The sequence below is a fragment of the Aplysia californica genome, unplaced genomic scaffold, assembly GCF_000002075.1.
Source record: "Aplysia californica isolate F4 #8 unplaced genomic scaffold, AplCal3.0 scaffold00637, whole genome shotgun sequence".
Lineage (NCBI taxonomy): Eukaryota > Metazoa > Mollusca > Gastropoda > Aplysiida > Aplysiidae > Aplysia > Aplysia californica.
This window is the reverse complement of record NW_004797907.1, coordinates 65,216-90,447: the sequence shown is the minus strand read 5'-3', so window position 1 is coordinate 90,447 and position 25,232 is coordinate 65,216. Positions and strand designations below refer to the sequence as shown.

Sequence of the window (25,232 nt, the reverse complement as noted above, 5' to 3'; positions counted from 1 at the left end):
TACTTCTAGTACGAAAATCTCTTTGTAACTTTCAGTATTTCTCCAAAAATCATTTTGACAGACTGCTATGCAAAGCATACGGATCGGATTAACGAGTAAATTTCGTCTTCGAAAGTGGTGGCATAGAGTTCCCCCACGTCGTATCAATACGATAGTAAAACACAACATACGGATAGGGTTAATAAACAGCTCAACACTTTGATTTACGCTCTCATTAACACACGGACAGTTAAGATCATTAAGGAGGCGGGCTGCCTCAACAAACAAGCCAGTCAGGACAACCTGGTCCAACAGGAACACAGCATCCCAACAGAAAAACGCGAGATACTTGAAAAAAAAACCCACAAAAAAGTATAAATCAAAACATCCCCTCCGGAGAATGGAGTTCATGTTTTGGGTGGTGCACTGAGCGAAGAGCAAACTGGCTCATTCATAAGAAAGATGTGGATGAGACTAGACAGGTGTCATGTTGGCCTGGGATCAGATGTAGGGGGGTTGTACTCTTTCTTTTTCCAAAAAGTCGCTACCTTAGAATTACGAAGTTCTATCTGACATTTTTGGCCGTTTTGAGTTGCTAAGACCATGACGTCAGAAATCAAATGTTCTATCTACTCTATCAAAATCATCAGATTATTCAGAGTTGCTGGTGCAGGGTGAGAAAGGCAATGATGATGATGATTCAGAGTCGCTATCAAGACATTGAAAGAACTGCATTCCCAAAAGCTAAACATGTTGTTAAACTCAAAAATTGTCAAAGTCAAATTTGTTGTACAAGCCACACAAAAAACTCTTCTAGTGAAACCACGACATAAACACAATTCATTATGATCATCGTTATCATTGTGTGTCATTACGTTACCAAAAAAAAAGACAGCCCCCCCTCTCGTCAACATCTTCAGCAAATTTGAACAAGACACCAAATCTCTGATGAACATTCCCCACAACAAAGAAAGGATCAACCTGGCAAAATGAAAGAACAGAAAGGCACATTGAGCAAAACTTGTAGCAGTCCAGACCCACGTAATACTTATATCTACAACATCTCAAACAGACGAACTGCCAACTAGTACCAGTACACACAAACACGGAGTTGCATGGAACAGCCATTTCACGTTGGAATAAATCTACCATTTGGACATCACCACTTGTCATAGCTGAAATCGTCACACCCAGACATCGTTCAATACTCAGTCATTCTCATCCACAAACACAGCGTAATCTCCATAGTATACCAAGAAAGGTGAGACCAGTGCGAGAGCATCCACAGAAGAGAATAAATACGAAAAATTACGGCTATCAGGCTGATGGATGTGTTGAACACACATCTTTCTGCACCCTTAGTGACCAGAGCAAAAGCCCCTTTTGTAACTGAAGCAATAAAATTTCTTCATCTTATGAAACTGTGGTGAAAAAGCTGTTGTAACTTTCAAAGAAAAAACTTGCACCAGCTCTCAACCTTCCCACAGGCTACTGCTGACAGACACAGCCACATGTTGCAACATATTTTCCTTTCAGATTAACAAAAATTTAAAAAAGAAAAAAAAAAGGACTATCTGTTTCAAACTGATTGTCGGAGTCCTCCTTTCGTTGCCAATACAGAATGAGGGATGGAGAGTTGAGTTGACACACACCTGAATGAAAGGATGACATGACGACAACACGCTAATATTTGATGGCGAGTTACGGGTCAGGAGTGCCAGTTACCACAGCTGAAACCCAGAATAATTTATCTAAAAATAGAAATCATTTCGTCGTATTATATAGGGCACACACAGGCTGGCACTTCAAGGCCGCGTCCAGAAAAGTGAAATGTGGAAATAACCGACGGTAATAAATGGGGAGCAGACAGTGCAAGTTCTCAAAAAGAATATTTCAAAGCCGAATGACAACGCCATGTGATCGCATACTGAAACCTTCCACGACGACACAAAGCTACTTCACATGTGCACACACCTCGAACAGCGACAAGAGACAATGGATGAATTGACGACTCGATGCAACGCTAAAAATCTACGCTCATATCAGACGCGAGGACTACCTCGACTACTCTTCTACAGCACTCACAACATGAAAGACACAACGAGGAAACGGTAAGTAATACTACGCTGGCACGTAAGACCAAACCCCCCCCCCCGGCAAAAAAAACTGCTTGACCCAGTCTTTGGAGAGATCCGCGAGTTGGAATGGCGACAGGTTGATGAGCATCTGTTCTCAGTCCACGAACCCGTAAACCTCCAACACTTTGCAGCTGGAAGGAAAGAGAAATGGTGGGGGAGAAAATAAAAAAAAATATTACTTGTTGTAGTTCCATGGAAGAAAAGAGGGGAAAAGGAAGATTTGCTGGAGGGAAAGAAAAGAGAAAAAGAGAAAGATTTGTTTTTGTGGCTGGGGGAAACAAAGGAGGAAAAATAAAGATTTGCAGGAGGGATAGAAAAGAGGAAAAGGAAAGATTTGCAGGAGGGATAGAAAAGAGGAAAAGGAAAGATTTGCAGGAGGGATAGAAAAGAGGAAAAGGAAAGATTTGCAGGAGGGATAGAAAAGAGGAAAAGGAAAGATTTGCAGGAGGGATAGAAAAGAGGAAAAGGAAAGATTTGCAGGAGGGATAGAAAAGAGGAAAAGGAAAAATTTGCAGGAGGGATAGAGAAGAGGAAAAGGAAAGATTTGCAGGAGGGATAGAAAAGAGGAAAAGGAAAGATTTGCAGGAGGGATAGAAAAGAGGAAAAGGAAAGATTTACTTCAGCATATGAAGAGAAAAAGGAAAAGGAAATCCCTTTCACGGTCAGAGAGAAAGAAAACACACACACAACTCCCAGACCCACACACACATAAACACACACACACACAACTCCCAGACCCACACACACAAACACACACACATAAACACACACACACACAACTCCCAGACCCACACACACACACACACACATTCTCCCATACAAAATTTACTGGCAGACGGTAAACAGACAAAAACGAACAAGGAGAGACAGGAAGGAAATCGTATCTCCCAGAGGCACCTTCAAACTTCAAACTATTAGTACACCTAATTTGGGGTTTAAAAAAAATTAAACATCAACACATCAAAAAAAAAAAAAGAAAAAAAAAAGCGGGCTGTATCATCCTAACATAAAAAAAAAAATAATAAATAAAAGCGCATCAATCATTACAGGTAGCGAAATTGTTGCAACATTCATTTTTTAAGGCAACAAGATTTCTGTATAGATTGGGAAGCCATAGAGCTTGCTGTTGAGCGGGGATTTGCACTACACAAATGCTATCTACTATTATTATTACCTGAACTCTCCTCCCTCACATAACGGATCGTTGTCAAAAGTGTCGCAGCGCACGGACCGGCACCGATTCAGCTCTCGGTCCAGACAAATGGCCTCTCCGTTACTGTTGGGCAAAAAAAATAAAAAAAAATAAACCATGATTAGCTTCAGAAAGAAGTATAAATTAGGATTTTTAAAAAAAATTATCCTAACACTCCCCTTGTAACATCTCAAAAAGATCTTGAAGTAGAATATTACTGCAAGACTGATCTTGAGATGTTATTTCAAAGTTCTCTTCTACAAACTTGACTTCCATGAAAATCATACAATTTGAACAGAGAAAACCGTTATAATCAAATATATTTTAGAGGTTTAACTCTTGACAAATATTTTTTAAAGGCTGAGTTTAAATTTTACGGTTTATGCCGACCTGATTTATTTAGAAACTCTTTCAATGTATCTAGCCACCAAAAGGCAGCCTGTAGCACCCATACTTTACGAGCTTGGGCTGCATTTAACAAAGGCAATAAATTCCTACATTACGAAACAACACTTCTATGACACACAATTCTGTGTTGCTTTCTTTTGTTTGTTTGAGTAGAAAGAAGCACTTCGCCACAACACCAGTCATCTTGTGCTAGGGGAAAAAGTAAGACAGACGGGCAGCAACAGCTATGTTGCAAGTGCTGTGTCGAAATCTTGCGAGAACTAAAATACATGATGAAAATTTGAACACGATGAAAATTTGAACACCATTAAATTCGAATACCCAGAAAACTGAATATTATATACCTGTACAAATCTCTTCTGGAGATCTGACCTCAGAAGAAATATATTACAAACACCTACGGGACCGGCCTTACATTTCACTTTCAATTCCCAAGGACCGGAGCTGCTGTCCATTTTCAGACTATGTGTCACTCTTAAGAATAAAATTTGAATAACACTAAATTCGAATACCCAGAAAACTGTATATTATATACCCGTACAAGCTTTGTGTAAACTGTAACATGTTCCACGACGAGCTTGGCAAAACAGCTTTAATTAAAGATGAAAAAAATCGCTCCCGTAAATCTGACCACAGAAGAAATATATTATAAACACCTGCGGGACCTGCCTCACACTTGACTTTCAGTTTCCAGGACCGGAGCTGCTGCCCGATTGCAGACTATGTGAGATATGTGTTACTCTTAATAATAATAATAATACTACTAATAAAAATAATAATAACAATAGTAATAATAATAATACTAATAACAACAAAAACATGAACATTTTCATAAATACTCTTATTGCCACTTTGAATATTCTCATCCACAGTCCTGAGCGTGTAAAAGGAAAGACAATCACAAAGAACAAGAGCCACGTCACTCACCCACTGCCAATGATGAGCATGTTCTCATCCCCGGCCTGAAACAGATCCGGCGCGTTCTGGTTCCCGCCGGTCAGCGCCACCCACTGGTACTTCTTGAACCGCGGGTGAAGGCTGAACACGAACGCCTCTCCCTTCCCGAAGAAAGACATGCTGGGTTTGTTGACCTGGTGGCGAGTGTACCAGGCCGTGGTGCAGTACGCTCCGAAGATCTGAGCGAGAGAGGGAAACAGATTGTCAGTCATTCATTTTACTACATCTACATGATAACTACATGCCCCCATCAGCCCCACAACATGGTGCAGTACGCTCCGAAGATCTGAGCGAGAGAGGGAAACAGATTGTCAATGATGCATTTTACTACATCTACATGCTTTTTTTTTTTTAGTATAGATCTAAGGGCGCTCGCAACTGCATAAGGTCATATGAGCGCCAGAAGATTAGAGGAGTTATAAGAGAGAAACAAACATAAAAAAGAAGCAGGGGAGATAAGGACGATAGATGTTTGGTAGGAAAGAAGAAGAAAACCACACCAGAGCACCCGCCAACCACCCACTTAGTAAGTCTTACGGCACTTGCAACACAATTACATCTTATAAGAGCTGAAGACTAGAGGCGTTATAAAAGAGTAACAAATTCAACACAGTAGGAGAGATGTAAAGATGACAGATGTTTTATAGAACATTTAAAAAATGAAAAACATTTTACTACACCGCCCCCCCCCCCCCCCCCCCCCATTATGGCATCTCAGGTCGTCTAGGTGGCGGGCTGCTTCTACCCTGTCGGTCGGGGTCAACCTCAGCCTTGCACTTAGTTTTAATGATAAAGTTTTGTAGTTTTAGTAAGTGTATTACGGCACTTGCAACACAATAAGGTCATATAAGTGCCGAAGAACAGATGAGTTACAAGAGAGTAACATACAAAAAGGAAGAGAGATAAGGACAATAGATGTTCGATAGGAAAGATGGAAAGCTAGTACTAATAAAAACAAGTTTCCAAATAAATCGATCAAGATGAATTAAACAACAAAACATTATGATCACTGACGGGATAACATAACTCCCTAATTTATCATTTTAAGTCGAATCTACAAATCTTGAACATATCTCTGTAAAGTAAAATAAACGGACACCCAGTCACAATTTCAATACAAACCAGGATTGATCAATCAGGAAAGAATCAGTATGTGTAAATCAAACAGCTTTTGTTATTATTCATTACATTAAATGGTAACTTCCAACTTACAAATGAGGTTATCTTAATTAAGGTGTGGGATAATGTACACTTTCAAGAACTCGAAATAAGAAAAAGAAAAAAAGGATGAGTGAGTTAGTAAAAATCACATGAGGGAGTTAAAAAAACCAACGGTCCGGTTCAAAGAGTTTCCCCACAATTGCTGCAGCTGTTGCTTTGACTAAAGCTTTAGTTCTAGTTTTAGTAGAGGTTTTACAGCGCTCGCAACTGCATAAGGTCATATGAGCGCCAGAAGATTAGAGGTGTTACAAGAGAGTAACAAACATAAAAAAGAAGAAGAGGAGATAAGGACGATAGATGTTTGATAGGAAAGAAGAAGTAAACCACACCAGAGCACCCGCCAACCATCCCCCACCCTTCCCACCTCCAAATTTATTACATTATTTCAAACACAAAAACAAACCAGAAAAATAATGGGTGAGAGGTGAGCAGGAACTCGTTATCAAAATGAGTGACATACGCAGTAACTGTCATTGTCCGAAGACGGCCAGTGTGGGTGCGGATCCTGGAGGTACAGGGGAAGCCTTGTACACGTACAGAACAGTGAGATACACATACAGAACAGTGAGATTACACGTACAAAGTACAAGACAACTGGGCGTACACACAAAGAAAAATTGGACATACACGTAAATAATAATTGGATGAACAAATAACAGGCAATTGGATTTACAAACAAAGGACACAATATAAAGGATAACTCGACACACACATAAATGATAACTGGACACGCACATAAATGATAACTGGACATACAAGTAAAGGATATTGGATGTACATAAGTAAAAGACAGTCAGACATATGTGTAAAGGACAACTGGATGTCCACAAACGGGACACTTGGACATACACGTAGAAGACATTGGATGTATACGTAAAAGACGATTAGATGCACACATACTGTACAATTACACATTAAATAATAAGACAGAAACACAAAAAAATTAACCTGCCCCATGGGTCATAGTTCGCCGGTGGCTGACCTAAACAAAAGACAGAAGTGTTTTTTTGGTTGTTGTTTTTTTTGGGGGGGGGGTGTTTTACAGCACTTGCACACAATAAGGTCATATAAATGCTGAAGATTAGAGGTGTTACAAGAGAGTAACAAACACAAAATAGGAGGAGGGGAGATAAGAACGACGGATGTTTAATAGGGAAGAAGAAGAAGCAAACCACACCAGAGTACCCGCCAACCACCCACGGTCATAGTTCACCGGTGGTGGCTGACCTAAAGAAAAAGACAATAGAGATTTACCTCGTCAGTGGCGGCCTTGATGACCATGAGGACAGGCTCGTACATCTCGGTGCGGGCGTACATGGTGGTCAGCGAGAAGCCGTGCTCCTCCGATGTGTACAGCTGGGTCAGACGCTTCAAGGTCAGACGCCGCGGCACCCAGCCCCAGATTTTGTGCAGCTGTCAGGAGGAAACAAAGACAGGGAGGGAGTGAAATAAAAATGGTGAAATGGTATGAGTTTAACGCCCCTATCAACACTATTAGGTTATTTAAGAGGCGGGGCCTCCTAATTAAACGTCTGGAGGGAGTAATCATTTGAACATCAGGCAGGAAGGAAGTAATACTAACAATTTAAAAAAAAAAAGTTTTAGTAATATTTTTAGAGCAATAGCAACACTATCAGTTCATATAAGAACTGAAGATTTGAGGCGCGACAAGAGAATAACATACCAAAGAAAAAAAAGAGGAGAAAAAAGGATGATAGATATTTGATAGGAAAGAAGAAGCAGACCACACAAGAGCATCTGCCAGTCACCACAAACAGTATTTGCCTGAATCAGCCTTATGAACTTTCTTTTTGAAAAGTTTTAGTAATACTTTTACAGCAATAGCAACACTATCAGTTCATAGAAGTGCTGAAGATTAGAGGCGTTATGAAAGAATAACATATCAAAAACAAAAAAAAAGAGGAAAAATAAGGATGATAGATATTTGGTAGGAAAGAAGGAGCAGACCACACAAGAGCACCCGCCTATCACCACAAACAGTATTCTTTTTTTTTTTTTATAGTAGAGGGTTTTACGGCGCTCGCAACTGCATAAGGTCATATGAGCGCCATAAACAGTATTCATCTGAATCAGCCTCATGAACTGAGCAAAAACAAAAACATCCCAAGATGTAGATTTCCAGTAAGACAAACAAAACACTGCTGTATTGTCACTACAGAACATTGAATGGTCAGTTTACAGCACCAAAATCTAGAAGCTTGGGAAAAAAGTGACTCAACCCTATCCGTACGTCGTGTTTTATAATCGTATCCATACGACGTAGAGAGCTCTGTGCCACCACTCAACCCTATCCGTACGTCGTGTTTTATAATCGTATCCATACGACGTAGAGAACTCCACTTTCTAAAGAGGAAATTTACTCATTAATCCGATCCGTACGCTTTGCACAGCAGTCTGTCAAAATGACTTTTCGAGAAATACTGAAAGTTTCAAAGAGATCTTCGTACTAGAAGTATTGTAAAATGTGAAGAATACAACCCCCGGGATACAAAATGACCCCAGGGCGTACGGATAGGGTTAAAAAGTATTTGTGTTCTAACTGTGACAATAGAAGGAACAAAACCCATTGAAGACACCCCCCCCCCCCAATAACCAACACAAAACAACGACAGAAAGATGCACAGAAAGACACTGAAAGAGACACTGAAAGACACAATACCATTTCATTTGTGAGAATGGAATTGTCCGCCCGGTCCAAAACGACGGGCCCGCTAAAGGTGCACTTGCTCGTGTCGGCCTGGCCCATGCTGAGCCGCGATGTGACGCGGGGCAGTCCCTCCTCCGACTCTGATTGGACCTTGAGGAACCGCTCGTAGTTGTTCTGGAGCTTGCCGATTTCCCGGCGCGTCAGTCGCTTGATGCCAAACGCTTCCTGCAAAGCCAAAGTCGTCACATTACTATACCGAGTTTACGACCAGATAGCATGGACAGCAGGTTTTTCTTTTTCGTCTATTTTCTTTTCTAAACATAATAATAATAACAATATAATAATAACAATATTAATAATAATAACAATAATGATAATAATAATAATAATAATAATAGTAATAATAATAAATAATATAGTGCATATCCAGGCTCTACAGCTTTCTCTCTGCACTTTACAACCATTTTTTTGTAGTTGAAAAGAGTTTTATGGCACTTGCAACACAAATAGGCCAAACAAGTGCCAAAGATTATTAGAGGTGTTACTATAGAGCAATATATGAAGAAAAGAAGGAAAAGAGGTTAGGATGACAGATGTTTGATAGGGAAAGAAGGAGCAAGCTACACCAGAGCACCCGCCAACCATCCACCTACAGCGGTTACACAGAGCAAAATTTGAAGATTATATTTGACATGAAAAGAAACAGAAGGTACAGGTCACAGTAGAGAAACTATCAACTGCCCACTGAGGTGAAGTAGAAAGAGAAACTTTTACGTTTTTCAAATGCATCATCAATGTTCTCAAAGTTGATTGATTGACTGAGTAGGTGTTTTACGGCACTATCGACTCAATTTTAATGTTCTCAAGGGAATAAAACACAAAAGTAATGTTTTTATAGAAAAAGTGACAACCTCCTACGTAGTTTTATCTAAAGGCAGCAGTCAAACACGTCTGTAGCAACAAGCGCAAGCGAACACGGTAATCAGTGTGATTAGTGTGTTGTGTTTAAGAGTCTAACAGGCTGCTGAAACAGCTCTGTGCATTTTTTCACCATTTCTTTGGATTATGACAGGTGATTTCTAAAGCGCATTGAGCTACTTTTTTGGAAATGCGCTATATAAATGTTATACATTATTATTATAATCTGCCCTGAACAGATTACAATTACATCCTAACTGAAAAGACGTAGAAAAAGCAGACCACACAAAATCATCAAACCAACAATCTACCTGATAAAAACCAAACTAACTAACTGTGCATACGCATATGTAACAATGCAGAGAGAACAACAACAAAATTTTAAAATTAAAAAAAGCAACTTACTTTGAGCAGTTTTCTAGAGTCATCCGGAAGATTCCTACAGAACCTGGAGATGGCCGCCGAAACGTTGGTCACGGGCGACTGCTGACCTCCTTTCCGGGCTGTTCCGGTAGAAAGAAAAATACGACTCAGAAATGAAGATCCTTCACATTCTATCAAACTGATTGGGTTCGGGGGGTGGGGGGGGGGTAGTAGTTCGTTACTTTGGTTTTTACCATAATAATTTGAAATTCATTCAAATATTTTGGGTGCTGATAAAAAAAACAACACCTCTAATCTCCTGGCGCTCATATGACCTTATGCATTTGCGAGCAGCGTAAAACCTCTACTAAAACTAAACTAAAAACTGAATAAGAGCTTTGAAAACTCCACAAAACGACCCGAGTTCAAGAGCACCTAATTTAGAAGTCAAACCAAGGCCATCTGCTTCATATCCAACATAATACCAACTGAGCTAACGCAAAGCCTGCAGCTTCGCTGCCAGCAAGAAAGACACACATACAACAACTGAGGACACACAAACGTACCCACGTCTTTGGTGTAGAGCTGGACAATGGCCAGAGCGATGCGGTAGAGGACCTTGTAGCCCTCTAGGAGGTAGCTGTCCACCACACACACCTGGGGACACACGCACTCACAATAGGTCGCGTTTAAGCACAAGGGGGCTATCCCGAAAAATGCTGTTTTGAGAAAATTGAAGGTAAAGTTTTTGCCCTTTGTTCAGTTTCTTTAAAAAAACAAGGAGAGTTTTCTCTAAAGCCAAACAAATATACACACCAATGAAACCAAACTTCCCCTATAGGTAAGGCAATGCTTATTTTTGGTGTAGGTCAAGATTTCTGGAAACCCCCGAAATCTAGGTTGTCCTTAAAAGCGACCAATTCTAAACCTCCATAGGCACTCAGGATGAATAGAAGAAGGTAGTGTTCTAACGCCTATAAAATGGCAGCTTGCACTGTATGCTTCTTAGGTAGTTGAGGTTGTTTCAGAATGCTATCAGGTCTGTTGGAGTAATAGTATAGATTGTGAAGCGCATAGAGCTTGCTGTTGAGTAGGAATTTGCACTAACAAACGCAATCTATTAAATTATATCATTAAAAAGGTTAAAATCTTTACATATCACAAATATATATATATCCATTAGGCTTTTAACACATTAATGAACTAAAAACATGTGTCTAACTACATGAAATGATACTGTCAGCACTTCAGTACAAAATCATATACTTTTCTTTTTCTTTTTTTTTTTAAATTTGTGTTTAAAAATATGACAGCTGGAGTGAAAGAGAGGTAAATAAACACTGCAGCGATCATTCATGACAAAGAGAAAGAGTAAGCAACATGATGATTTTCACCACACTGACATCAGAAACAAACCAAGGAGCTACAATTCCTTACCAAATACTGGAAGGGTAAGTCCCGAAATATCCAGGCCTCCCAGTTCTCATACACGCTCTCCACATTGTTGGAGCTCCTGCTCACTAAGTCGTAAGCCTTTTTCTGGAGACAAAAAAAAACAAACCGTAGTTTGCTTAGACTTGTTCAAAATAATACCAAATGCATAATTCTGGGACATATCAAAGTACACTAAAATATACAGGACGATATAAAAATAATAATAATAATAATAATAATAACAATAATAATAATTTTTAAAAAATATATAATAATATTATAATAATGCCTTTGTTTCAGCCATTTAGAAGTTGGAGGCAAACTTTTGGGGCTATAACGAGACATAGTGCACCAGGTTTAGGTGACTGCAGAAAAAACTCTGGGAAACGGTGGAAAAAATCCAGGGTTTAAAGAGATAAATCCAACAAAAGGGTATTTTTAAAAAACGACTCACTGTGTATTTTTTGGCCAAATCGCGTAAAACAAACTTTGTGGCGTCGGCCGCGGTTCTGGTCTGGGTCAGGTAGGTGGGCGCGGTGCTGCGCAGCAAGGCCTGCATGCAGTTGCAGCAGCTCTCGGCGTCGCAGTAGTGGAGGAAGAGAGAGGCCATCGGGTAGAGCAGCGGGCAGAACACGATGTCGGGACTGAGCGAGCTGATCACGTCCAGGATTGTCTTGAGCGTCTTGCGACCGGCGGCTGTCAGGTGGTAGTGCAGCAGATGCTGCTGGTCCACGAAGCTGGGCAGCGGGTAGTCCTCCTCCGCTGGCAACAAAAAGCACAGAAATACCGTTTGTATGTGTGTCAGCTGGCAAGATGCCTTTTTTTTGGTTCTTTTTTTTAGAAGTTTTAGTACAGGTTTTACGGCACTCGCAACTGCATAAGGTCATATGAGTGCCAGAAGAATAGGTGTTACAAGAGAGTAACAAACATAAAAAAGAAGAAGGGGAGATAAGGACGATAGATGTTTGATAGGAAAGAAGGAGCAAACCACACCAGAGCACCCGCCAACAACCCGCTTTTTTTCCGTTTTGGAACCAAATTTTTGTTGTTGTTAAATCGGAAGCCTGATCTCTCCCTTGAGTATCTTTTACAACCTAAAGACACTGTGAAAGACGTACACTTGTTTGTGTAAGACCTGTGTAAGACATACACCATAAAGACATTGTGTAAGACATACACTTGTCTGTGTAAGACATACACTTGTCTGTATAAGACGTACACTTGTCTGTGTAAGACGTACACTTGTCTGTATAAGACATACACTTGTCTGTATAAGACATACACTTGTCTGTATAAGACGTACACTTGTCTGTATAAGACGTACACTTGTCTGTATAAGACGTACACTTGTCTGTATAAGACGTCCACTTGTCTGTATAAGACGTACACTTGTCTGTATAAGACATACACTTGTCTGTATAAGACATACACTTGTCTGTATAAGACATACACTTGTCTGTATAAGACGTACACTTGTCTGTATAAGACATACACTTGTCTGTATAAGACGTCCACTTGTCTGTATAAGACATACACTTGTCTGTGTAAGACGTCCACTTGTCTGTATAAGACGTACACTTGTCTGTATAAGACATACACTTGTCTGTGTAAGACGTACACTTGTCTGTATAAGACGTACACTTGTCTGTATAAGACATACACTTGTCTGTATAAGACGTCCACTTGTCTGTATAAGACATACACTTGTCTGTGTAAGACATACACTTGTCTGTATAAGACGTACACTTGTCTGTATAAGATGTACACTTGTCTGTGTAAGACGTACACTTGTTTCAAAACAAATACTTTTCTTCTCAACAATTGACGACCATCTTAGACAGTTTTCCACTGTATATAAACAAGAAAACACACCCACGAAGAAGCAGAAATTATCATAAACACGTTCAGAAACACAAAGAACAGTCCTGCAGGATTCGCTACTTTCCAACTTACGTAGTCCTTGGTACAGCTCGGCCGACACACTGTTGTACAAACTGCCTCCCGCCTTCAGGAGATGCACGCACAAGTTCTCCCACAGCTTGCGTCTGGCGTTGCTCTCCGGGGATGAGTACGATTTGCGCAAATATCGCTTCAAATTCTTCAGAGAATTCGACTTGAGCAGGACAAGCAGATGTTCCTCTGACTTGCCTCCATAGCCTTCCTCTGAAACCACATGGAAAAAAAACCATTGCTTGTTTGATTTAGTAAAGGGGGGGGGGGGGGGAGAGGGAGGAAGCACATTGACACAATAACGGTCGTAGAGTGCAGGGATAAAGCTAGACAGACAGAAACAACACAGGAGAAGAAGAGAAGAAGGACCCTCCACCAACGTTCTCTCAATCACCCGCGACACAAAAGAGAAAAAAGAAACTACACAGTACATAAAAATTATGGTGAGGTCAAAAAATTTGTTTCGCAACTTATCCTCAAATACCTCTTTAACGGGCAAATCAATGTCACCCATACAAAAAATACTGTAGGGTACACCATCTTTGCCCATACTTTGCACAGCAGTTTGTATTAATTTGCCCTAACACTATAATATTTTTTCACAATAATTGACACTAGATTAAAAAAACGTTTCTTCATAAATAAATATAAAATACTAGAAAACTTAATCACGCAGAAAATGGGATTGTTCACAACACTTCCTGTTTCTCACACACATTTTGCATATTTACAGCATTTGCACGCACCACAATCAGGTCAGATAAGTGCAGAAGCATAGAGGTGTCATTAGAGAACTACACAAAGAAAAAAAGCAGGGGAGATAAGGACAATAGACGTTTAATAGGAAAGAAGGAGTGAACCACACTAGGGCACCCGCCAACCACCCACTATAACTCCCTATACATAAAGTTCGCTGGTACGCCCTATGTATGGGCCAATCTCAAAAGGTCAACGCAAAATGTGGCAAATGACTCAAAACATTTAAACTGTCAACTTTTACGCTATTTCGACATAATGCTATCTACGGTAGGTAAGATAATAAAAACAGCACGGGCAAAAATCCAGTCGGGGACTTTGGCCTACTTCCTGTCAAAAAGTGTTCAAACAAAGTCTCAGTCAGGTATTTGTGCTTAGTTTTTAAATGAGTCAACCATAGAATATAGAACATTACATATTGACATCCACCACTGTCTCCTTGGCAGGAGGAGAATTTGATGTGATTTTACCCAAAGGTCTTTGTTTAGTTTGTTCTAGTAAGAGTTTTATGGCACTTGCAACTCAATTAGGTCAATCAAATGCCGAAGATTAGAGGTGTTACAAGAGAGTAACAAACACCAAAAAGAAAGGCGGGGAGATGACAACACTAGATGTTTGATCAGAAAGAAGGAGCAAACCACACCAGAGCACCTGCCAACTGCCCGTCCAGACAGTCTTAGAGATAAAACTGTTCTCTGGCTTTATTGGGTCCCATATACGAAATGTCTGACATGACACTCAATTCACTTCAGCAACGAAAAACAACAAAACAAAAACACCTACTGTTTCGAGAGACTGGGTGATGAATACATAAAGATCACCTACTAAAAAACACCAAGTATTTCAAGATATTTGGTAATAAATACATGAAGATTACCAAAGAAAAAACAGCAACTATTTCGAGAGACTTGGTAATAAATACATGAAGATGACCAAAAATACCAAACCAAACACAAACCTGTCCGAGGGGTCCTTTTCCCAAGAGACGCCTGAAAACTGTCAATGTCGACGTACTCCGAGAAAGCCACGCCCAGATCTAGCGGGTGGTCAAAGACAATCTTGGCCGTGTCCCCAGCATCTTTCCCCGTGTCTGTCTCACTGTCAGACGTCGGAGATTTCACCGGAGACGAGGGGAATGAACCATCCTCTGACAGCTGAGAATATTTGCTGCAGACGGCTTGGTTTTCTGTGTCTGGGGAGAAAACATTAAGTCAAAGTAAATCAAACGAAAGTTCAGGCAATCATGCAGGTACGCACTCACACAAGCATGCAATGATATATTATTATTATTATTATTATTATTTTATATATTATATATATATATATATATATATAATATATTACTGTTATTCCTTATCCGTCCTCTGCACAACAAATTCTGGCATTTCTTAAACCCACAAGATATTTATCTATGTAAGAAAAAAAAGAAAGTATGTAATATCCAACAGTTCAAAAAGACAATCATAGAAATGACACAAACAAGAATGTCAGTTCTAACCAGTCACAGACAACTTAAAAGTCATTAGTCACAGACAACTTCAAAGTCACGGACAAAAAAAGTTAGAGAAACAACATCAATAAAAGCTACAAACAAACAACTGAGGCAAATAAAAATCCAGTATTCCCCTGAGGAATGAAATAGATTTTACTGAGTGTAATTTCATCAATTTACATCAAAAATTGCTATGAAACATTGTAAAAACAGGAGATGAAAATTAAAATTTAATTTATTTGATATTATTATTGCAAAAGTCAGAGGTAAGTAAATAAAATGTACATATGATGTTCCATCACAAACCAGATGTTGCACACCCCGTGTCCGTGAAGGTTGGAGTTGTGCACTGGACAAGCTAAACAGATGGGAAATATCACAATGGGCAAAACACTGGCCCCTTTCTTGTTGCTTTTACTAAACTACACAATTCTAGTACAAGGGGAAAACTAATCTTAACAGAAACATAATATTATAATACCGTGTAAATCTCTTATGATGTCCGGCCGCCCGAAAAATAACATTGACTGCAATTTCATTTTAGTCATTTTTGTAGTCAGCTTCGTGGCACTTGCAACAAAACGCAATTCAATTTATAATGAACTTGTCACAAAAAATAAAGTGTTCAAGACAGCTGGGATTGGAGATATCGACACAGCCATAAAAAGCAAATGATCAGGGACAAATTTTAGGACATATTTTATATATAACTTTGAAAATGCTACAGACAAGATGGTGGTATGATTGGTCAATACAAGGCAGCAATGACAACAGATGATGAAGCCCTTTTCAAAGAATTAAAGTTCAGAGAAAAACAGGTTCATCTTGTGTATTTATTGCTGCATCATGAGTAGCGAATAGCAGAAAGAGGATTTTATAATAGTACACCAAAGCTGTAATATCACAGTCATTGCCAGTCAGAATGAATAATGTATAATGTATACAGTATAAAAAGAATGAAAACCACCCCCCCCCCCTTCCAGAGGGGATGGGGGTAACAGGCAGTTCATTTACATACACAAGTACACAGCAGAGACTGTCAAAAAGTATAAAAAGCGTTTCAGGTAATTTATGCCCCCGTCTTAAGTGAGGCAGCAGGTCAATTCAACAGAAGCTTCTGTTTACTTATCCTCCTCCACCAGTGAGCAAAAACTAGGTCAAAGCTCACTTCGTTTTACTATATCATTCTTTACTAAATTGTCTCTCTATGCGTCTGTCTCACTACATTTTATTTTTTAAATTTCTTTCCCTCCAAACTAAACGACTTCTCAGTCAAGTCAATGAGCTTCTCTTTCACAAATAAATAACTCCACCAGACTACCACCCACAAAAAAATCCCCATTAAAAAATCCACTGAAAAATGTAAACATCAAGTTTTCCCCATTCCCATAAAAAGGAAAAACTTTTTTTAAAAAATTATAATAAAATAAATTACGCTTTTATTTGTCCTGGAAGGGCACTTTGGTTTATAATGGCAAACATATATTTACATACATAAATAAATAATTACAATTTAAATGAATAAATACATTAATAAACACATACACATACACAATATACACGAATACAGAACAGTTTACAACAATGCCACTGTCGGTCGCCACTGTGCAGCGCCCTGTATTTTGAGCTAGGGTTGTCGTGTCTTGCTCAAGGACACACCCCTGTGACCACCCATCTGATCCCCGTGTCACCGACACTTGCTTGACATTACGTGAGTCTAAACCCACTACTCACTTAGCCACTGAAGCGCCCAACCATTAGCGAAGGCAAGAGTCTTAAAGACCTTTGTTAGCAGAATAGTGGGGAATTCAACAAACAAGTAATATCCATATATATCAGATAATAACAACAACATATTCATAAGTTGTTGCCAAGTACAGTAATGCAGGGACTCTTTTTTATACAAATCTATAGCAGCATGCCTGATTCTGGAGGTGCTCAGTTTGATTAACCTGCATGCTTTAGAACTTAGCGAAAGGTGAAAAGTGTTTGTTCATGGCCTCTATCCTGATCTAGGGGAAGAAAGGCAATGAAGATGATGATGCCTTAAAGAACAGAATGTGCAAGCGAGAAAATAAAGACTTTATCAGACCTGCCTACCTTATCTCACAGGAGCAGCTAAAGTGGTTCTCAAGAGGGTCAAAACATGGACTATGGAGTAAAGGTCACAAATCTTGGGAACTCGTAAACAAAGAACGAAAACAGGGAAGAAAGTGCACCAAAAGCTTTTCAACAGGGGAAGTTTTATGAACAGGGGAAGTTTTATATATATATAAATATGCATTGAAAAGACAAACAACCCAAAGATGACACAATGCATAAGATGGGGTAACGGTCAGGAGTAGCTCTTGAAAACAACCACACAAATTCAATATGTTAATTTGGCACCATTGCTAAAAAAAAAAGGAAGCAAGGTTTTGTTTCCATGAAAGAGTAATCTTGGTAACTTGGGAATAATAATCACAGCAAAAAGTCAGTTCAGTTGTTGTTGTTGTTACTGATCCAGCAACCGCTGGGCTCTAGCCCTTCTGTCCAATGCCATGTAGTGATAAGTGCAGGTTTGCTGCAGTTGCTGTAATGTTCCATAGAGTGTGTTGTCAATGTTAGGTAGGTCTCGGAGGGAGAAATGTACATGTCCTGTTCGTAGGCGGAAGACCGTGATCTGTTTCTTTTTCTGTAGGTGGTTGATATTGTTATTTCGTTTTGTTGTAGCCATATGTTTAAAAACTGCTCTGCCGGTCTTTCCCAAGGCCCATCTGTTCATCCAATCTTGTTTGTTGTTGCTTTTAATGATTTGCTTTGCAGTGTTGTATGAAGTTTGAATGTTGGGTTGTTTCTGTCTAGATCCCCGTTTGGTAAGTGTGTCTGCTCTGTCATTTCCAGGTATGTTTGAGTGTCCGGGGACCCACTGCATCACCACGTTGGTTGATGCCACAGAATGGTATCGGATAATGGGAGCCAAACAGTATTATATGAGTCAAATCTTGGTTCACATGAATGATGAAGATTATTTTCTACTGCTTGCAAGACTGTGATAGGGAATCAGTGAAAATCACAATACTCTGTGCCAGTTCAGAGAAATTAACATATGTGAACTTTAAATCATGTTGTGTACAATTAACACTTTGCAGTCACACAGCCAGCAGTACAAAATACCTCACCATCCGGTCACCCAGCCAGGAGAGTGACTGCAACGGACTTCCCAGGCGACTGAGCCAGGTGACTGGAATGGATCATTTTAACCGGCCAAGTGACTGCAAAGTGTTAAATCATGTAGTGATGTAGTGGTATTACAATTAATTACCAAAAAGGCTTACCTTCCGAGAGATTGCTGGGAGAAAAGATGTGCTCTGTGTCCTCCGAGTCGTTGATCAGTGCAGAGTCTTCATCGGATGACTCCTCCGACTTGGACAGGGATGGGTCCAGAATGGGATGCTTCTCACTGTCCTTCCCTGGAAACTTCGATGTGTGAATCTTATTCGAATGGTTCTTTCCCGGTCTCATCAGACTGGTTAAAAGTGGTGATTTGGCCCGCTTAGTTTCAATGGCACCGTTTAGCTCTAAAGATTCGGAACTGTCTTCTTTAAGAGTCACATCATTGTCATCTGGCTCTGATAAAAATTGCATTTTATTGTGGCCCTCGTCTGCAGTAGAATCGGAGAGCACTGCATTGTCATGAAAACCCTTGAGCTCCCTGTCGTCGGTGATCAAGGGAGCGGTAAACGTTATCTGAGATTGCTCCTCGTGTGGATCGTCGGACATTCCATCGTCAAACACAAAATGTTCACTTTCCTCATTATCCAAGTCGCTTCTATCAAAAAAAGCATCCGAACTGCTTGTCCCAAGCCCGAACCGCGTGGCCCGCTTTGCGACAAATACGAAGGAAGGACTGGTCTGTAACTCGTCTCCTGACACGGAGGAGCTTGGTCGCGGTTCCAAATCGTCAGTCTCGACCTCAACGTACGGAGACAATGCGTCACCGACTTCCTGACCGGAGCCGAACGCATGGGGCTGGCCACCAGCGTTTGTCCGGAGCTGGTTCAAAGTCACCTCCTTGGAATCATGTTGTTCTGCCAAAGGGTTCACAAACTCTTGATACTGAGATGAATTCATCGTACTTGCACTGCCGACGTTAATCAGCTCCGAGCAAAGAGCAACCTCATCATCCTCTCTACTCTGAATCAACTCATCAAGAATTTCACTATTCCTTTGTAAGGGACCCATGGCCAGATTTTGATCAACAGCCATTGTCTATTTATTCTAAGCATGGACTGGTTGATGGCACCACTTCTGAAGACCATTCAATGGGACCGTGCATCATTCAATTACAGATTGACACCATCCACTAGTGGGGGTGCCACCAAAGGGCATCGCTTCAATTCCTGCAATGGCTCCACGTCATCCTTAACCCGTTTCTGATTCTTGACTAAAAATGACCTGAAATCAAGAAGAGAAAAAAATTATTGACAATAATCATTTTTATCCAGAAAAATGACTCAAAATGTCTGCCTTGACAAACCTAAAATGGTGTAGTTAGTGAAACTGTCTAAAGTACAACATTCTAAAAAATATAAAAAATATTTTTTACAACTTTTACATTATAACCCAAAAAAAAAAGTACTGTCTTTCAGTTTCTTTCGAAGGGCAGATTTCTTTAAATCAGATCTTAGGTGAGGATAACATTTCATGTTGTGCCAGAAACGGACTACATCATGTTGTAGAAAAAAAAAATCTAATAATAATATTAATAGACCTACAGGACTTGTATGGTCGGACAACATTAACAGCTAATGCACTAATTCCCTTTTATAAAGACTATAAAAGTATTTGTTTGTTTGAGTAAGTAAAGAGAAGCACATCAGCACAATCAACAGAGTGTTGGGGAAAAAAATGACAGGCAGACAGAACACAAAGGGAAAGAAATGAAGCAAGAACCTATAAAAGACACCCTCCAATCACCCACAGTAAAGCAAGAAAGAATGGAGCAAGAACCAGCGACCTCAGTGCTTTCTTGTCGTATCTCCAGTTTTTTTAAATTGTCAAAGTGTGACTTCTTCTTAAGCTCACTCTTTGTTATCATGAACTGTTTTTACTGTTATCAAAAAAGGAGACACGACAAGAAAGCACTGAGGTCGCGACTGGCAATGGAGATGGGCACAGATTCAAATACATGACTACGAAACATTTGAGCAGATCAACCCTTTGAGCCCATACCATTAGCACACCGGTGGTGCGTAACATTGCCCGTATGCCTTGCCAACGGTACACCGGTGAGCAAGACCCTATCCCCAAACCGGCCCGCCTCAGACAAAACGCGCGTAAGGAAAACAGTGTTTACTACTCAGGGCGTTATTTATTATTTTGAAGATCTTTCTGAATTAGATGCTGGTAAAGACGAGGACAACCCTGAATGGGATAAAAGATATATTCTCAAACTTTCAAAAATAGAATTTCAAACAATTACACTGGTTGTGAACAAATGTCACATGAAAAAAAAACTATCTTATTAAAGCGAGACTTTTTTCTTTCTATTAACAAACTACTGTTAATTACATGGTGTTCCAGCTTTACCTCTGTACATACATTGATGCTCCCTTTATCAATTAAGTTTTGACTCACAACAATGTCCAGCATACATCACATTGCTCATCAAAACCAACAATAATCCGCGAAAAGATGATAAAATTATAAGAAAAAATTACTGTTTCAATCAAAAACAACGAGACCAATAAAGTATGGAAACCTGTCACAATGTAATGAATGTTACCAAAAAGCAAAATTAGCATCATCCCCCTGAAAAAGATTTCATGATGCAAATATATCTTGTCTTACATCATGTTTATATGGAGCTCTCTAAAAGCAAAGTTGCTCAGTAAATATTCTTCAGTAGGCCTACCGTACATGGGTGAAGAACAGAAATCTTTTTTTTTTCTTTTGCAAAACACAAAAAATGGTCACGTTGCGTTTTGTAGTAGCAAAATTGTTCGTACGAAAATAGATAGAGATAAATTTCAATCTCTAGGCCTACGGATAGAGACAAGATCAGCAAAATTAAACTAGGGCTAAAATGTATTTCCTTGAGATATAATCAAATTATCATTCATTAAAAAGGAATAGAAAGAATACAATAATTACCAGGCTAAAAACTTTGAAAAGTCACAAAACCAGGCCAGGGAAAAAGATTATGACATAAAAGTAGAGGTGCAGAAAGAAGATTGAGGATGTGGGACAACACACTTTAATTTCACTGCACTCTCCCACCCAAAAAGGTCGCTGAAAATGTTTTCTTTTCCACAGCTCTGACCCTGGCAGACATCTAGATCAAGACCTAGAATCTAGATCAGATGTCAGATTCTATATATATTAGATCTTGCATCATTGTGACCAGCAGTAAAAATGTAAATTAAAAATAAAATACAAAGAGGAAAAATGTAGAGTGAGGGAGGTCAATCACTGCTCACCCTATAATGTAATGATTCGGAAGGACTTCCGTAACGAGCGACCACCCCAATAAATACAATAAAGAAGAGACCTAACTCTACCCTTACCCTTACCCCAAACCCTAACCAAACCTTTACAACCCCTTCCCCACACCCCCTTACCCTACCCCAACCCTCTATTCTACTCTGATTCATGGTGGTCGCTTAGGAATTCATCCCAATGATTCAAATTCAATTGTGCTGCAATTAAATCAATGTTAAAATAACAAATTCTAAAACTCTAACTGTAACTCCACCAATAATATATGATCACTCTCTCCACTCTGTGTCCCATCTCTTAGTGGGAGGGTCAAGTAGTACAGTTAGCCGTTAGCCTACTTCTCTTCTCAGTCTGCAAGCTGAAAATTTATCAGACATTCTTTCCAGATTACTTTCTCTTTCACTCATGGAAGTTTTGGTTTCTGGCTTCCACCAGGCTTCAGCCTCAGGTAGTTAGACTTGAGTGTTGTTTGTGGAGAGGAGTGGAGAGGAGTGGAGTGGAGTGGAGTGAAGGAGGTGGACTACTGTTGTGGAGGGCCCAAGCTGGCGGCAGAGGACAAAAATTGGTCCTTAATGTATGCAAGAAATATTGATGCATTCAGTATGACTGTACAAAATCTTAGTAACGTTACCTTACGAAAGTGTATCAAGGCTTGGTCTTTGATGTCTGTTGATGATTTACAAAGTACACCCGTTTGTTCCTGAGAAAAATATCTCGATGTGATTCACTGCACGAAGTTCAGTGATTCAGTGGCTGGGGAGAGAAATAAAAACAATGACTGTCTGGTCAGGCAGAGTTATTTCCCCTCCTTCAGGACCGTTAACAAATTTTTGACCCACTTTTTTTTTCTCCTTGCCTGGTCTCGGATAAAGAGAAACGAACGGCGATATTCTGTTTGAGAACAGGGCATTATTCGTTTTCATTGCATACCTTCAGCTGTTCCACATAAAGCCTTTTCAGAGCTGATGGTTGGTGTCAGTAGCCGTTGTCACGTCATTGTCCGCTCTCTTCTGCTCCATCTTGTTCCTTGGCCTATTTCAGCAGAATTTGAGTCACGGCACGGTAGAATGAGTCGCTCGGCAATTTTAAGACATTTGGAGTAATTATAAGTAGGATTTCTTGCAGCGAATTCACTTTCGGTTTAAAAAAAAGTTTTATCCATCTGAATCTTTTTTTAATAGAACACGAAATATTTGCGATTGATGGAAGTGGGGGGTTGTTTTGTGTCAGAAATAAAGTTAGAGAGAAAATGACTGCCAAAGTTTGCAGTGTGAATTCTAAGCTTGAAAGTCTTTGGAAACAGCAAATTTACTTTTTTGTGCTTTTGATTAACTCCTTTTCAATCAAACCACCCACAGAAATGAGCCATGAAAAGGACTAAAAACAACAACAACAAAAAAACAAAAAAAACAAAGAAAAACCCACAAAATAAACAAACATACAAATTGATCGAAGAAAAATTGCTCAACGGCCGTAAATGTTTCTTTGATGTCATTATTTAGACGAGAGCCTGATTTCATTACGATACCTCATCTTTGTTTAATATTTGCTCTTCAGAATTTTCGGGGAGCTACAAAGAGGTTAGCAATAGAAATCTAGTACTATTTTTAACCTCTGTTATGGTCATAGTAAGTACATGTGACTGTTGTAGGTTCCCGAATTACATGTAGAATACTTTTCAGGCTTATTGCAAAGGGGTGGCATTAGGTGTGTTGTAAAGAGGGTGATCAAATGAAAGTTCGCTCGCATGAAAATCAATGTGGGTTTGTTTTTTGTTTTGTTTTGTTGTCTTTTAATGTACCAGGTAAGCCGCGTTTTTATAGGCCTGATATATGCGACCCCCCCAAAAAAACAACAACAAAACAACAACAACAACAACAAAACAAAACAACAACACCAAACAAACAAACAAAAAACAACAAAACAACAAAACAAAACCAAACAAAAAAAAAAACAAAAAAACCCAAAACAAAGCACAATGTAATTAGTTTTAAAATCGACTCAACTTATATTAAGCCTATATAGGGGGCGAACTTCTGATCTTGCCTGCCAGGGCCAATCAGTGCTGAGATGGATACAACATCCCAGCAGAAGAACCGATTCAGAATCAAATACTCGATATACATTTCTCCCCTTGAAATGGAACTCAGGTCTTCTGCATGAAACAAGGAATGTAAGCGCCTTATAAGACATCCTAGGATTTTTACTCTGCTGGAATCGATGTCTTATAACAATGTGTGAGGCAGTGTGGTGGAATCAGGCTCTCGTCAATTTTGGGGCAAGTAGAGTTATTGATATTATCTTAAAGCTTGTTCACTTGTCTTTATTTGGGTGAACAAAATATCCATTTATCTTGAATACAAGTCGAGATATTTGCAAAAGAAGGAGGTGGGGGTCACTTGTTTTCAGAGGTAAAATTAGTGAGAAAATGTCCGCCAAAGATTAGTTATTTCCTCAGCTTAAGAGTCCGTAGTAACTGAAAATTTACATTTTTTGTGCCTTTAATCAACGTTTTTCGGAAAAATCCACACGGAAATGAGTTCTTTAATGGACATGAAAGGTGTTGAGCTAAAAAAAATAATATGATAAAAATTCACAAACCTGCGGAAAAAAAGCAAGTTTCTTCACTTTGACTATTTTGACGAGAGCCTGATTCCACCACGCTGCCTCACATATTTTTTCGGCTATGACATTCACTCTTGGGGGTATTTTAGTGGACACAAGTCCTCTTACTACGTACACTATGCACTGTGTTTTTTGTTTTTTTTAGTACCGGTAACTGTTTTACAAAGCTCGCAACTGCAAATAAGATCATATTTATGAGCGGGCGGGACACATTAAACATTTTCAGTTGGTAAGAAATTTTGAACTGTGCCCGGGTAGCAGCCGACGCCTACTCTTATTGATTTTGAACCACCAAGGGATCTTTAACGTGCGCACGGGAAACTCCAAGATTTTTCGCCCTCTTCCAAGAAGGCTAGATTTAGATCTTTCCTACCATAAGATCAGGGGTGTGGCTGAAAGACAGCAGTAAGAAGGAGCTAATAGGAGTAGCAGTAGAAAGGCTGCAGGAAGAGTTAGGAGCCCAGAGGAGGGAGCAAAGGAGGTGAGGGGGGAGGGGGGGGCAGAAAGTGGACAAGACATTGCCCGAGGGCATGAAAGGAGGTGAGGTGAAAGGAGACAATTTGAGAGAAGAAAAATTTAGGTCGCTTTCCGCATTCGAACCCGGGACCTGCTGGATGAGAGGCGAATACCTTAAACTCTCGGCCACGAGAG

At 39.7% G+C, this 25,232-nt stretch overlaps 1 protein-coding gene across 3 annotated transcripts; it reads right to left on the bottom strand.

Annotated features, from left to right (window-relative positions):
• Positions 1-513: 513 nt before the first annotated feature.
• On the bottom strand, positions 514-22,728 carry LOC101858574 (GTPase-activating protein skywalker). 3 transcript variants are annotated; one of them, XM_005107851.3, is made up of 13 exons: positions 22,588-22,728; positions 18,794-19,913; positions 14,943-15,176; positions 13,232-13,441; positions 11,733-12,040; positions 11,282-11,383; positions 10,411-10,501; positions 9,887-9,984; positions 8,576-8,788; positions 7,150-7,308; positions 4,645-4,853; positions 3,292-3,393; positions 514-2,248 (listed from the first exon to the last, which is right to left on the bottom strand). In XM_005107851.3, exons 2-13 carry the CDS (start codon positions 19,722-19,724, stop codon positions 2,212-2,214), a joined length of 2,694 nt encoding a protein of 897 aa, XP_005107908.1. In that variant the 5' UTR covers positions 19,725-19,913; positions 22,588-22,728; the 3' UTR covers positions 514-2,211. The 3 variants fall into 3 exon arrangements, with proteins under 3 accessions (XP_005107908.1, XP_035828168.1, XP_012943237.2); XM_035972275.1 differs by having other exon boundaries at positions 22,593-22,728; XM_013087783.2 differs by lacking the exons at positions 514-2,248; positions 3,292-3,393; positions 4,645-4,853 and adding an exon at positions 4,910-4,960.
• Between the last annotated feature and the right edge of the window lie 2,504 nt (positions 22,729-25,232).